A 15,966-nucleotide genomic window follows, 5' to 3' on the forward strand; every position below is an offset into this window, starting at 1 on the left:
GGTACTGAGTTTTTTTTTCTTAGTGTCAGTATCAACTTTGACATTTCAGTATTGTGACAACCTTAATCTTCAGATGGAAAGTTTACACACTGGTGAAGGGAAGACTGGCATCAACCTGAGCTGAATTACAAAACTAAAAAAAAAACACTTTACTACACCTTTGCAATTAAAAGAAATTTAGTCAGCAGTGGGGGTGAGTAACACAATTCAGGGCTACGAGGGGCCAAATGAATGTTGTTTTCAATAACAATAAATCATTGAGAGCTAGTTGCAAGTTCATTCCACACCTTTAAAACTGAATTAATCTTTACAGTCCCAGCATGAACCATTTCTCATGTAGTCATGCATCAGTTAGCATACTATAATTTAGCAATTTCAACCTGGACTTTGCCAGCTTACACACATCTCTAACTCTTTCCCATTCTCTTTTCTCACATAAACTGTATTTTATTAGGACAAAACTCTTAAAGAGCTGCTCTCATTGACATAATGTCCTGTTTTAGTTAGCAAACAACAAAACAGCCACCAAATTACAACAGCACACAGGTTTGCTCACTAACAGTATATTTTTTTATAGTCAGGCCCCAGTTAAAACGGCAGGAAAGGAGTGTTTCCCGAATTAAAACCCGATCCTGTTTGCTTTTAATTTGGCTGTATTTAACTCTACAGTTAGATGTGCTTTTATTAAATTGCTATTTCCCTCCCTCTGTTTGTCTCTGCTGTACATGGAAACGCTCTCTCCATTCCTGCATCGACTAGGTGCACTTTAGATGTTGCATGAGTCTTTAGCTTATTGGAGAGAATGGAGGTATAGTCACTTTTAAAGAAAGGGGAAAGGTATGCATTACCAATAACAGTTCTGCAGAGACGGATACAATGTGTGTGTGCACCACAGCCTGAAATGTGAGTGGACACCCACAGAGACAGGAAGAAACAGCAGTCACCGTCCTCTTCCTTTTACATGCCAATTTTGTGAGTCTTTTCTGCATAAACAACTTAAAGTTTATTTGAAAAGTTTCTCAATTAAAACCATTTGTTCACTTTCGAATGGATGATGTCAGGGAGGACTGAGCTCAGTTCAACATTTTCTTGTAAAAAAAAACAACAACAAATAAACAAACAAAAAAAAACATAGTAAAACTTTTAAGTTCTCCAAATTAGTAAAACCACTCATTCATGTGTTTGGGCACAGTGATAAAATAAGAACTCTTAACATGGTATCTAACGAGAAGCATCAGCACAGCACAGTTTAGGCACAGATTTAACCTAGAAGGGAACAACAAACATCAAAATGTCGACTTTTTGTCTGTGACTTCTTGTCAAATGTCCTCTGAAAATCTAAAATCCTCCCCCATCGCACAGGATCCTTCCTCCATTTCAGCCTTTCATCTGTCGATTTTCTGAGTGTTTGCATGACACTGTCTGTCTTGTGTTTTATTTTGTTGTTTTCTGTGAGTATGTATGTTTCTGGGCCGTGAAAGCTCTCTGCAGTGACTGTACGTAAAGAGCCGGAAAGTGCACCTGAATTACTGCAATAATGGCGTTTCATTTTATCCACAAAGTGTCCTCATTTGTAGGAAGTGATCCGTGGCAGTAACCTTACAGAGAAAATGAAAGCGTCCCACAGTGAAAAGACTTGATTTGCATCCAGCTTAACTCTTGCAGCATTTCTAAAAGAAAGCAAAAATGTTGTTACTGTGGCTAAAGATCCAAGGCTCTGAAAAAAACCCATCTAAAATAAAGACAAAAGCAGGAGGGTGGGTACAAACGAATGTTCAGTGTGATGCTTATGGTTTCAAGCAAACATTACAGCAGCACATAAAAACCCTTCAAATTGTGCATCATCTTTACAGACAGCATGCTTTTGTTTCCAAGATTAACTGGATTTAAGTAATCTCAATACTCTCAACATAAGGACATCATTTGTGGTTATCATTTCTGAATCTGATGGTAACAAGAGTATACAGATTTGTTCCCAATGTCATCTGAAAAGGAACATCTACTATCAGGGTAGCTGCTGTTTTTCGTCCAGTGACAGTTTATGACAAAGACAATATGGCTTATTTTCCAAGGCACCACAAGTACTCAAGAAATGTTACAGCGTGCTGAATTGAAATCAAAAAACGAAGCAGAAGCAGGATGAACGCTTCCGGAATTTCCTGCAGATACACAAACTCACACATAAACATTAGTTTAAAAATGTGCTTGATAGATTTCCATTATGATTAATTTCTCTTTCAGCTTTCTGATGTTTATCGGATGGTGAAATCTGTAGCAGCGACAGCCATCTAGGAGTTTTATTGGCCCGTCAGAGCTTTCTGTTCTGTGTGCATGTTGTGCAGGTGAAGAGATGAGATTTTACTGACCTGTCAGTAGCAAAAAAAAAAAACCAACCATGTGTGCTGCTCATTTTAGACAGAAGGGTTATGTACCAAGCAATATGATCCCAGATGGGATGCAGAAGCCAGAACCACGCCAGATTAGTGGCAGATAGCTGTACGCTGTGCAGTCGCTTCAGTGATTCCATCAGCAGCAACCAGTTAGAATACCGATGGATGAGGCCGAGTAAGTGATAGTGACAGGACGGTGAGTTATACAGTTTGACAGAGATGGGAACTGTGTGCCGTAGCTCTTCGAATAGCTGGTCATTTCATAGTTCATCTTTCATTTTTGTCTTGATTTACCCTCCCCCGACCCTGATATCAGTTGTGGCTTTGCTTTATGTTTGACAAATATAACTACCAACAGATCTCTGGGCATTTTGTGGTACAGTTTTGGGACATGGTTTATACTCCAGTACTGAAAAGCACCCTTTTGTTTATTCTACTATCATGAATGAAAGCAAAGTTTTCAGGAATGTGAACCTAAATAGCTAAAGATGAGTATTTTAGCTGCTACTAGGACAATGTCTTTCCCTGTCGTTTTGATTCCAGTGATTATGCTATGCTATACCAGTCTTAATGATTACCATGAGGCTTTTTGTTGTCTATTAAATGCAGCCTCTCATATGGGATATTCCCACCACCAAAGAGCACCAAGTCAGAGTTGTACTCTGAACTTTCTGCTACTACTAATGACACTATAAATAAGATAATAAAAAAATGCTCATTATTACAAAAACGGTGTGTGGAATATCTCCATTGCCCTGCATGCAGGATATTAGGATATACAATTTAAAGTTTCATGCAGTCCCACTTTGCAAATTTGGTCAGTAAAGTGGACTTTAACTTCCCTTAATGCCCAGATCCAATGTATTTTCTTACTGACTTCAATGCTAGCTCACAGAGAACAGTGAGAATATGCCGGAAAGGTTTCTAAAATTAGCGTTAATTATAATCATAGTAATTATCTAATTTTCAGCAACAGCATAGTAATGACAAATTTCCCTTTTTTCTGCAGCTCTCATGTCCATCCATCCATCCATCCATCCATCCATCCATCCATCCATCCATCCATCCATCCATCCATCCATCCATCCATCCATCCATCCATCCATCCCTCCATCCATCCATGTGCATACAGTGGTGATGACATTTAAGCTTCATGAAAGCTAAGTAATGCTAACTGGAACAATAAGTTGTAAAGTATGTATTGTTTAGGTAACCTGTAGTGAATTTGCACATTTGCACAAGTTCTATAAACTCCATTTTAATATATTCCTAGCATTTCTTTTTTTCATTTTCAATGCCACTAACATCAAAAAAGTAGGTTCATATATGTATTACCGTGTTCATAATGTATTTTCCTAACAGAAAGTCAGCAAAAAACGTGCGAGTCGACCTTTAGAAAGGTTTGCATTTTTTGAATCAAACTGTTCCAGCTGCAGTTCGGTCCTCCTAAAATACGCTAAAATAATTTATTCTTTGAAAAGTCTTCTCGACACAAATTGTTTAGTGGAACTGAGACAAATCATTCGACAGCAGCCTTTATAAATCCATAACCAAGTTCCAATAAAAAATACATTCAACTAATATTATGAGTACAAAGAAGGCAAAAGAGTGAATGCAATTTTGTTGCAGCCCCTGTACAGGTTGTCATACAAATACAGATTACATATGACAAATATAGTATCCCATAGCAATAAACTGCAGCCAGCATGCGTTTTGGTTTAAGCGAGCCATAACATCAGTCAGTGACAGATGGTCCTGTCACGGTACAAACAGGGACAAAAAACATGGAGAGTGTTTCTATGTTTGGTGCTGAGAATTTACCCCACAGCTCTTATACAGTAGAAACGAATGGATGAACATTTAACTGTATCTCAAACAGTCGTCTGCTGCAGCAAGAAGGCAATATTATTATTTTCAGCATCATGTATGAAAAAATAAAATAAAATCAGCATATTTGTCTCAGAGCCATCTAAAAGCCACTGAGTGTGTGCCTCATTGCAACAATGCTGAAGTGCATGACTAAACCTCTCACTGTTGTATCAGAGCTACCATTATGATGATGGTTTTATGGAAGCTTATAATGTGCAAAATAGCCAGCTGCAGAGACCACATCTATGCCACAGTGTTTGAAAAGTAAAGTAAATCACTTGTACCAAGAAACTGGCTGGTAACCAGAAAGTTTGTATGTGATTTTCTGTGACCAAAATCAGTTATCCAGATTCCAGAAATGTAAAAATGTTCTGATCAACGAACATTAATTACTACGCTCAAATATTTGAAATACTTACAAACTTGGTTGCTCCGAAAATGCTGTGCAAGTTACCTAGCAACAAGTTGTTACCTAGCAACAACCTGTTGCTAGGTAACCAAAGAGTGAGTGAGTTAGTTGGTGCCACCAACATTTCTTAGCTGGCCACGAGATGTTGAGCAGGCCAGATAAAGCTTTTCTCTGCCTCACAGCTTCCTCCAGAATGCTGTGCGGTTCTGGTTCGGAGCTTAGTGAAATCATTGAATATTCTAATGTGTTATCTATTGATAATGATCATGTGTCTTTCGCGATATTGTTACTGATTTATTGTCCAGCCCTATCACCTCTAGAAAGTGCTATATATTTAATGTAGCCAGATGTCACACATGGGAGGGTAGTGCTAACTGTACAACACAACCCGCATGTGAGACACATCTTCTGCGTTGATCATAATCCTTTCTACTCTGCATCATGGATGAACATAAACGTAGATCTGCAAATCATTATTATTTGCACCGAGCGAGAGTGAGATGACCTTCTTGGCAACTAAGCTACTTATAGGCAAGTATTTAAGCTTTAGATGTTTTGTTTATCTCTTTCTTTCATGCTTTCAAAATCCAAAACAACAATCCAACAGAGACCCACAAGAAGTGGTAAAAACAAACAAGAAACAAGCAGAAATGGACTTAAGAATCTATCGTCAAGGGCTCAGTTAACCCCAGTGGGCTTCTCCTAAATGTAGGCTGAGGCACTACCTCGGGCTCTTCTTTTCATCCAGCTCCACTCTCCTCTTCCTGTAGCTCTGCCACGATCTCTGTCTACTGCTTAATGTTCCCTCTCTTACTCATATTTTCAGTGTCTTTAGCTCAGACCGTTTGGAGTGGATAAAAAGCATTATCCTCTTAATTGCTGCAGCCAGCCAAAAATACACAGATGGACAGATGCAACACAAAGCAAAGGGAGAAAGGACAGAAGGACAAAATGTGAGATAATTAAAAAATGAACAAAGAGAAAGTAGGGATCAAAGATGTTTTATTTATAACGCAAACCAGGGATGGGCAACCAAATGCTCCTCCAATGCTTTGTTATGAGCCCAATTGTTAAACAATCCTTGCGTGTAAATTTAGATCTGGTTTTCTACAGCTATTTATGAAACATAATCAGAAAATCTGGGAAATGTTTGTGTTTAGAACAAGATTTTGGACCTTTCCAGACCTTTAAATCCATCTTCTACATGACCTTATGGTTTTTTGTACTTAAAGTTGTGCTTTCTACTTAGTGAAAGAAATAATTGCACAGATTTAAAGATTATAAATTCCTGCAAATCTAATTTTTCTGTAAATTACAAATTAAAGTAACAGTGATTGAGCAAATTTAAAACTGAACTGTTTTACAATGACTGAAAATGCAAAAATAAAAACAAATTAAATATTTGCTGGTTTTACCTTCGCAAGTAACATTTATTGTACACTACTCCTAATCTTTAAACAAGAAATGTAATACTGAGTAAGAGGTGCACAGAGAAGCTGACTGTAGACTGGAATCGTCCAATTTTAAGCCTGATCAGTCTTGATCTGTCATGTGCCAGTCAGAAAGTCAAGAATCGATCTTTTTCTCATCAGTGAACTCACCGAGATAAGCTCGAACAAATCATAGTAACAACAACATCCCACAACTGGAGGAAGACTTTAGGCAAGTTTTATCAAGGAACCTCAAGGATGTAAAAGGAAATTATGTTCTCTACATGTCCAGACATTTATTATGCAAGCTGTAACAGAGTTTCAGTTGATAAAAAAATAAATACTGAACCTAAAAGAGCACAGAAATATGTCTGTCTCAACCTCTGGCTATCAGGCAAACTGCTGGATTTGAAAACACTGGCAGCCTGTTAGAGGCAGAGATCAAGAGAGATTTCACACACATGCTGCTGTTTATCTATAATAGTGCTCACCGTGCTAATCTCTTAATAGTAGATGCTAAAGACATTTTACAAACTAAAATCATTTTCTTTGTTTTAAAATATCAGTAAAACCATGTAACAAGATGTGATACTGACTTTGTTCTAAATATAATTAACAAGTCCCCCCAAGCAGAAACCCACAGAAAATATAATCAATAGTGTCCTTAGAATATTTTCTATTACTGTAGTTGCATTCATTTTTCAGACACACAGTGCCAAAGACAAAACTGTCTATCGTAGCTGAGCAGACCACAAGATACATGAATCAACTCCAGTCCAGCAATGGCAACATGGATGTTGTTAATTAAAAAAAAAAAAAAAAAAAGCATCCATTTGTTTAATGGATGCTTTGAAGTGGCTGAGTGGAAAACATGCACATGCTTCCTTGAAGCACAGTGGAGACTTTAAGTGTTGTGGTATTTTTGATTTTGAAAAACTCTGGCTAAGCTAAGAGTATATTTCAGCTTAAGCTGCTGGCACATTCTGTCTTATCGCACCATGTTTGTGGGGCGATTAAATAAGGCAGGTTAGGTGGATCAAAAGAGGAGGAAATAAAGAGTGTTTTATATAATATCAGGTCCTGTCTTTGAAGTCTGTGTGTCACTTTTGAAACTGCCCCATTTTCTCCGTGTGTATTTTGGAATACACACACACTACATGATTTAATTGTTTTAGTTAGCTCAGAATCAGTGTATAAACATTCAATGGCCTAAGAATTAAGCATCAACCAAATTAAGATAGAGGTGGAGTCAGTTGAAGCTGCTCCAACCACTCAGCATGCAGAGGTGAGTAAATCTTCATCAGTGCAAACTGAGAGTCTGCATAGTGCAACATGAAATTATTGAGTTTTTGCTATTAACTATGAACAATTTTGACATGTTCCTAAATGCTGTGTCAGCTTGGCTTATACTAGAGCAGTACATGAGTAGGAAAGTGATTCTGGAGTATTACAATATTTACTGCAAGCAGAGTAAGCCATTGAAACAGAGATGGTCAATAGCATCAGTACAATATTAGTCCTTAATAAAAAAAATTTGCATACACACTTATATACAGCTCCGGGAAAAAAAAGAGACCACTTAAAATAATCTGATTTTAATTTTTTTTATAGATATATTTTTGAGTATATACATATGTTTTGTTGTTTTTACTGTCAAAGGCCTGGGTCCACAGCCTAATGGGATCAATCCCCCATTTGGTTAAATCTACTGCCTCTATTAGAACAAAAGTCAGCCGTAATGTCTCACGAACACTTAAGCCAGAGCTAAGTGAGCTCTTCTCCCTTATACATCTGGGCATCCTGTTGCTCAGTGCATCAACGGTGGAAATAACAGTGAAGACTAACACTAATCCCCCTGAGATCAGAAGGGGAGAAAGCTAGCAGGAGGGGACTAAAGGCCCTGTGCAGATGGTACATAAAGGAGAGAACGACAGTAGAGAAAGGGATAATGTTAGGGGCACAAAATTCAGGCAACAGCAATATGTGTGTGCGTGTGTGTGTGTTAGGAGGGATGAAGAGGAATGGAGGATAGGGGAATTGAGCCAGGAAGACAGCACTCGAGCACTGCCCGCTGTTGGCTCTCTGCAAGCACTCCCTGGACACTGAAAATAATGCTTTCTCTCCATATTTCTATCTCTGACACACAGGTTACCAAGTACAAACACATTATGCGTGCATAAAGAGAGACAAGTGCACAAATTATAAACTGAAATAAAATGCTTCAGCGTTACTACAATGTAGCTCAACATGAATATAAATTTATGTCACATGTTCACTGCATTTGCATATCAGAGCAACACACAGAGAAAATACATAGGTTTTGAAACCAAACACTGTACTTCAGTTACCCTAAAGGGCATGCCGTTGAATTTTGCACAATGCTGTGTGCAAAAAGAATACAGCTGAAAAACACATAAGGACAAAAAGACACACACACATAAGCACATGGCATATTGCTGAAGCTAAATGGAGACAGGGGACAACTGTGAGACAGCATGAGAGCTGGCAGCGACCACGGAAACATCATGGAAAAAACACAACCTCAACAAACAGCTACAACAGCAGGGCACCACAACGGTCACAAAGAATGCACGTTGACAGATCGCCGCCGTTTACCTTTTTGTTCGTCGAAACATGTTTCTCGCAGCAGAATGATGTGTTGGCAGATAAACATGAGAGCACCACAGCCACAATTGCTTTTACAGAAATAAACACACACACACACACACACACAGAAAGAGGCAGTCAAGAAGCAGCAATTACGCTCCACGCTGGCATGACATCTTCCCTTGGCCACTTACACACACAAACACAGCCTCAAACTGTCCCTTAATGCTCCCACAGACTCTGCACAAATGAGTATTTCTTCAGGGGTCCGTGCAAAAAGTGAAAAAAGACTCAGAGGTGTCATCTGTGTAACAGCTGCAAGCAGATTAGAATTTAAACAAGGAGAGCAGAGGCAGACAGAGAGAGCGGGCAGCCGAGCATCCCTCTCTAAAGGAGAGAGGACTGTGGGGCTGATCTCAAGGGTATCGTGCCAAACCAGGAAGTGCACAGTGACAAAGGGGGGAGTTGGGCACACAAAAAGAGAGGGAGTGAGAGAGCATGTGTTTGCTCTCGTCATCGTCATCAAAACAGAAGTATGCCAGTAAGATATTGGAGAAATGTGTGAATTTGAAGGAAAACCAGTGAGAGAAGTAAAAAGGAAACTGACTAATATAGTATTAGTGGCATAAAAGACACTGACTGGTGAGTTCATCAGCATAATTAATGCTGGTGAACTCACGTGAACTTAACTTTTTTGCTTTTTTTCGGCAAATATACTTCTAAGAATGTGTTTAAAAGTGGTGGGATCTTCTTTGATGTTTATACAGCTGACAGCTGGCTGTCAACGCAGCAGGGCAACGATTCAAAAATACACGATGTCAAGAGTGAAGCACTTACTGTCATATCAAGGCTCACAGTTGCAGCTTAAACTGATATAGCGCTATCTAGTTTAAATACGATGACTTTTTAATATGGGGGACATCTTGTGTGATGAGATTTCTTACACATTTAATTCTAAAATGAAAAAGAGTAAGAAATAAGGATGTTTATATTTCATAATATTTTATAGACAGAATATCTTAATACCTCTGTTACACTGTTGTTTTGCATTGGCGTAATAAGACAAAGCAATAAAGATTTAGCATTGCCTTCTCACTCAGTTGCACACTAATTTCACACTTTAACCCTCACGTCCTCAGTTGACCCTAAATATGAAAACAAATCAAAAGAGACAGTGATGCCTGGTGCAGCAGGAACTAAATTTTACATCGCTCATCCCTGTAGACACACACAATTCAGAATAAAGTGCCTCAAAAGCCAGACAAATAATTGTCAGAAATTCATGTCCCTCTAAATGTGCAAAAGAAGACATATTTTTCAATATGCCAACAATGTATAAAACAATGTGACAGTAATTGAAGAAAACTGATTCTCAGTTTTGCTGACCTTTAGTTTACAGTGTCACCTACATCAATCTCTTCACAATACTATTGTTATACAACACTACATCTGTCATCAATATCACACTAATGATAATATAGGATCAGTCTAACAATACTTTGTGGTTAAGCTTAAATAAGCCATGGATAAATCTAAAGAAAATAACATAGACATATGGGATACAGGGAGAAAAACAAAACTAATTTCAGTGGAATGGGATTATAATTTTCTTGCTACCAATAATTAACTGCTTTTCATCACTGGCAGTCACAGTATTTAATCAGCAGTCTGTGGAGTTACACAAATGATGCAGTTCTTATTAAAAAGTAAAATGGAAGCAGATAACTGAAGCACAGAACATCTGCAGACATTTCTTTTAAAAAGTACACAAATGAGTCACACAGTTTACTGAGTGGCATGTTACTTGATTACTATAAACAGGGGGATGTTATTGTTCTGAGTCATTCCCTTGACTGCTATTTATTGCTGCATAAGCATCAAATGTGTTCATCTCCAGTTCAAAAAAGTCACAAACATGCCAATTACTTCTATGTGACTGACATTTATTTTTTTTTAAATGGGCTCATCTTCCACAAGTAATTTGTAGGTGCCTCGAGATCTGTTCTCAGATATTTTCTATAATGACCTACTGTGCTGTGAAAAACTGTTTGTCCCCTTACAGGTTTTTGCCTTTTGCTTTTTGTTAAGCGCAAAATTTTCAAGTCAATAAACATATTCTGAAATCTGATAATGGTGACCTTAAATGAGTAAACACAAATGATAGTTCCCTTTTTATTTCAGCAAAGTTGGCCCAAATTTGTAAAAACAAAACAAACACAGATCTTAAAAATACTGAGCAGATGTGCATAAACATCCCTCTGCTGTACCAGTCAAATGAATAAATAATTTCAATGAAGCCTACCTGGCAACATGAAGTAGACTAAAACACACTACTAAAATTACTCAAAGATATCACAAAAGAACCACAAAGTATATAAAGCACACAAGGTCGTGTGTTTTTTCCTCATAATTGAAAACTCCAGTTTGTATTTACTCCAGGCAACCCAACTTTATTTATGAAGAACATGAAACAAACAGCATAGGACCAAAGTGCTCAATGGTTGAATAAGTTACGAACAAAACTTCATTATAACACACAATATACAAGTAAACAACCTCACAATAAAAAATAATAATATTAAAAAAATCTACATAAGAATCTCTAAAAAACATCTCACCTGGTGTCTAATCCCAGGGTAAACAATGTGTTTTCAGAGGAGATTTTGCTGGTAGAATATCAAGACAGCAATTTATAATCTTAGAAATTAGGGCTGTCACCTTAACATGTTAACGCATGCGATTAATCTAAAAAGTTTAACGCGTTACCTAGATTACAGCAGCAAATTACATGGTTTTGTATTGCCCTCAACAATATAGAGGTGCGAAAAAAAAGCAAGGAGAGTCACACTGGTGTGCTCAGTGGCAAAATGTACTTTACGACACACTATGCAAAGTTAAACGCGGTGAATAACCTTGATTATTCACAGCGCTAGTGATTAATCTGATTACATTTTTTAATCGACCGACAGCACTAATAGAAATACACCAGCAGCTAAAAACAGTGCAGTTTCACACAAACATAGTTAAAATTTGTCTAAGAAGCAAGTTGGCACAATGCATGAGTCCAGGTATTGTCTGTAAACCCCGGAGCTGCTCTTCAGTGTCCGGCCAAGAGAGATGTCACTCTGCTGTATGTGTGCACATATTCCCTCTGTCCCTCCCTTTGAAACCAATCCACCAAATGTTAAAGCTGACGCCGGGCGACAGTTGCACAGTAGTGCTGAAGGGAGTAATTCAATAATGGATGCCGTCTCTAATGTGGGAGTCTGGATGGATGAAATATACATGGGAGAGAAGAGGAGGGCGGAGGGAGGAAAGGGGGTGATATCACTGTAGCACAGTGGGAGGTCAGTGACGGTGATGAGGATCATGATAGAAGATGGGACTAGTGTTCCTGAGCGTCAATGCTTTTCTGAAACATTAAATCTCGTATTTGTTGTCCTGGCTGTCTTTTTCCATAACAGTTAAACCCACAGCGCAAAACTTCACCCATAGCAGGACTTAATGAGAAAAACACAACAGCAGGAGCAGCACCACGAAGAGGAGAGGGGAGGGAGCTGATTGTGATCGTCCGGCTCTATAGTCTCCCTCATGTCTGGTTGTGACATCTGCCACTCCACCACAAAAGGTCACAGGTCACTGACAAAACGCACACACACACTCCTGTCCACTGACCGCAATTAGGAGCGCACACATGAGTTTCACGTACCAGCATGCGCACCCACAGAGGCGACCAAACTGTGAGCGACAAATTCAGCATGTACACACGTTTATTTTATTACACTGATGGGGCAGTTTTGCACAGCGATGCTCTTTGGCTTCTGTTTTTAAAGAGACAGCACCATTTTAATTTCCAGTTGCGCTTGCTTGTTCACCTCAGAGGAACTCAATGTTGTGCTTCAGAGAGCAGTGAATAGCTAAAAGATGGTGGGAAGAAAAAAATAATTTTCAATTATCAACTATTAGAACGATAAAAATTATTTAAGCTAAACATCAACAAGAACATGCAACTGGAATTTGATGTGGAAAATGTTCCTTTCGAGCTTATTGTGGGATTGTCAGCTGCCTATGCAAACTACCTTCTGACTACCTGGTTATTTCAATAATACAGGAGGATTTTGTGAGCAGAACATGACGTTTTTAAGCCTGTTACTATTGGGCTAATGCATCTTGAGATCCCTGATCAGTCACCAATTTAGACAGACTGTTGTCTGTAAATGTAAACATGGGAAACAGTCAATAAAACATTATTTTTTTCATAGTTACAGCTACATAGAGACAGAAGATGCATGTACTGAGATAGTCCTGGTACATAGATGTCTGGAACTAACCCAAGCAGGGACTCTATTTCCTGATTTTCTGTCAAATAAAAATACACACATTTGCACTGTATTTGTCTCAAACCATCAGGTGTACATACATACACATATATTTGTGCATTTTGTTATCTTATTTCCTTTGAAGTTAATAATGTGAGCGTGTGTGAAACCGGGTCAGTCTTTGTTTGTGAGCCCAAACTTGGCCAGCAGGAGCAGCAGTAAAAACAAATTAGTGATTTAAATTAAAGAAGAGATTGCTGCTTCAGCTGAAAAAAAGGCTTAATAGTCTCACTATTAAATGAAATAGTGGGAGAAAAAGCCATTGAAGTCCTTGATCCTTTTTCATAGATGCTTTTTAAAGAATAGATGGTATTTCAGCACCATGGACAGAGACTAAAAACTAGCTTGTTTTTCTTTTTAACAAATACTTCACAGTTTATCTGCTGCGGCTGTCAAATACAAACGCTTTCTCCCTTAAATACTACATTTAACTTTATTTTTCAATGATCATTTAATCACACTCCTTTGTAAATTATACATACAAACAGATTGCAAAGCTTTGATGTTAATCACTTAATGAATGAATGTGTTAATTGAAGCCAGATTTGTCCTTCTTTCTCAGACAAACATTGGACATGTACTGTAAAGCTACTGCAGAATGTCAATAACCGGATTTAATGTTGACACTTGAAAGGAGAAGTTAGGACAAAATGTTAAAATCACAACTAAGAGACTTCTTCCCTCTCTTGAGTCAAGGATTTACTCTAAACTAATGCAACCTGTCTGTTATTCACTGACAGATATTGATCAATGTGATTTCTTTGACACTAGGAAAATCTTTAAAAAAAAAACACATGTTCACTGTGAACACTGCAGTGTTCCCCTCTCTTCTTGAACCCTCTGACCCCCCCTCATCCAGAAAGGCCATTGGGGTGAAAGCAGAGCTCTCCCGCGGTTGACTGTTCATCGCACAGTTCACTGGTGCAACAGATTGGGCGGCAGAGGAGCTCTCCAAGTGAAAAGGCCTCACACAAAGCTGAAACATGCTGAAGTTGAAAGACAAGGCAGGCAGAGTACAATAACCCCACTTGACCATGACTTCCTATTACAAAGCAGGAGAGAGTCTGGATCTCTGAAAAAAAGCTATTTGTCTTCATTTGTAGCTCAGCTACTCTGCTTTCTACTCAATAAAAGCCAAATGTTTGAAAATGGGAAGCACAAAGGAATCATCTGGAGATGCAGCAGTCAGGATTTAGCTGATACGGATTTACAATTTTCCTTGAGGGGATTTTTAAGGATTTTATAGTTCATTTCCATTAGATGAAGCTCCCGCACATTCATCTGATGAATTGTTGAACTAAAAAAAGAACCAATAGGAAACATGCTATTGACGTAAGCATTTTCAGACTCAAAATTGGGAGTTGTTGCTTTTGATGGTTTTACTGGCCTACCACCAAGCAAAAAACATCAAAAGATCCATCCATCCATTTTCTTACACCCTGGTCCCTTAGTGGGGCCGGGAGGGTTGCTGGTGCCTATCTCCAACTAACGTTCGGGGTGAGAGGCGGGGTCACCCTGGACAGGTCACCAGTCTGTCGCAGTGCAACACAGAGACAGACAGGACAAGCAACCAATCACACATGTAGGGAGAATTTGGAGAGGCCAATTAAGCTGACAGTCATGTTTTTGGACTGTGGCAGGAAGCCGGAGAGGACCCACCCATACAAACTCCATGCAGAAAGACCCTGGGCCAGGAATTGAACCCAGAACCTTCTTGCTGCAAGGCAACAGTGCTCCCAACTGTGCCACTGTGCAGCCCAAGATCGACAGATAAATTGTTTTATCTTTATTTGTTGAATCTTTAGTGTAAACGTGATTATTTTTGACAAGAGGATGATGGGGACACGTAATCTGCAATTTAAATGTTTAAATATGATGCATAGTTCACTATTCTGTGAATGACTGCAACTGCACATGGTTAAATTACTGCAATTTTTAGGAAGAAAACTTGCAACGTTTTTATGTAAATAGAATAAAGGGACAAGATGCAGTAAATATATACACTGCTATTTTCTCTATTGGTGTCCATGAGAACATCAGTAAATATAAATGGGAGTGTCTTTAAAAGCAGTGTTTCTGTTTGTAGTCATAGTTACCAAAAAGAGACTGAAAAGAAGTTGTAAATATTTGTTTTTCATCTTCACATTTTTACAACAAATATCACAAAATATTGTGATGTTACATTCATGTTGTCCAAGAACTATGATAGACTATTACAGGTCCAAGTCATTCACATGGAATGTGGAAGTTGGTTTGATGTAAGAAACTTTTACCCAATTAAATCAACATTTACTAGGAAATAGCAAGAGAAATTCAAAAATAGACTGTAACAGTTTCTTTCTTCTTCTAAGGATCACTTTATGTCAGGTTTATGTTTGATGGATTTTCCAATTCTAGCCAGATTATCTTGTTTAAATGACTCCCTGTCAGGCCACCCAAAATATTCAGACACTTGCAGTCAGTGGAGACGGTTCTCTTCAAAAGAAGCTTAAAACTGTCAACTAAAAATGGACCAATCTGACAAATGGAACTCACCTGATGTACACTGAATAAAGACACAATCTTATGAATATCAGAAAATGTGACTACAACAAAAACACTGAAATATTAATGCATGCAAGTATACTGGCAAGAACAATTCATCAACCCAAAAAAGAAAGAAAGTGATGCACATTATTTAGTCAAGTCCAAATTCTAAAGATTCTTACAAACTGTGTCATGTTTTCTTTGCCACTACTGATCAACTCCCTTTGGACATGAAGCTTTTCATCACAAGTCAGGAAAAAAGGACCAGATTTTTAAAAACTCAAAACATCAGCTCAATTAATTTTGTCCTTTCTCTTTCTTAAATAAATAGTGTGACGTTGCATGCTGCAAGAAAA

General features: G+C 38.2%; 1 protein-coding gene across 4 annotated transcripts in view; it reads right to left on the reverse strand.

Moving 5' to 3' along the window:
• mast1a (microtubule associated serine/threonine kinase 1a) overlaps nt 1–15,966 on the reverse strand; it is a 71,408-nt gene that overhangs the window by 41,657 nt on the left and 13,785 nt on the right. Inside the window, exons 1-2 of one of the 4 annotated variants that reach the window (XM_008415174.3) lie at nt 8,900–9,155; nt 8,715–8,794 (exon numbers count right to left, since the gene is read on the reverse strand). The exons of 2 other annotated variants lie outside the window; for them this stretch is intronic. In XM_008415174.3, the coding sequence (XP_008413396.1) occupies nt 8,715–8,734 (20 nt within the window). In that variant the 5' untranslated portion in view covers nt 8,735–8,794; nt 8,900–9,155. Of the gene's footprint in view, nt 1–8,714; nt 9,156–15,966 lie in introns of those variants that run through there. One more of the 4 variants, XM_081609705.1, reaches the window with a different exon arrangement.

The sequence above is a fragment of the Poecilia reticulata genome, chromosome 1, assembly GCF_904066995.2.
Source record: "Poecilia reticulata chromosome 1, P_reticulata-male-v2, whole genome shotgun sequence".
Taxonomy (NCBI): Eukaryota; Metazoa; Chordata; class Actinopteri; order Cyprinodontiformes; family Poeciliidae; genus Poecilia; species Poecilia reticulata.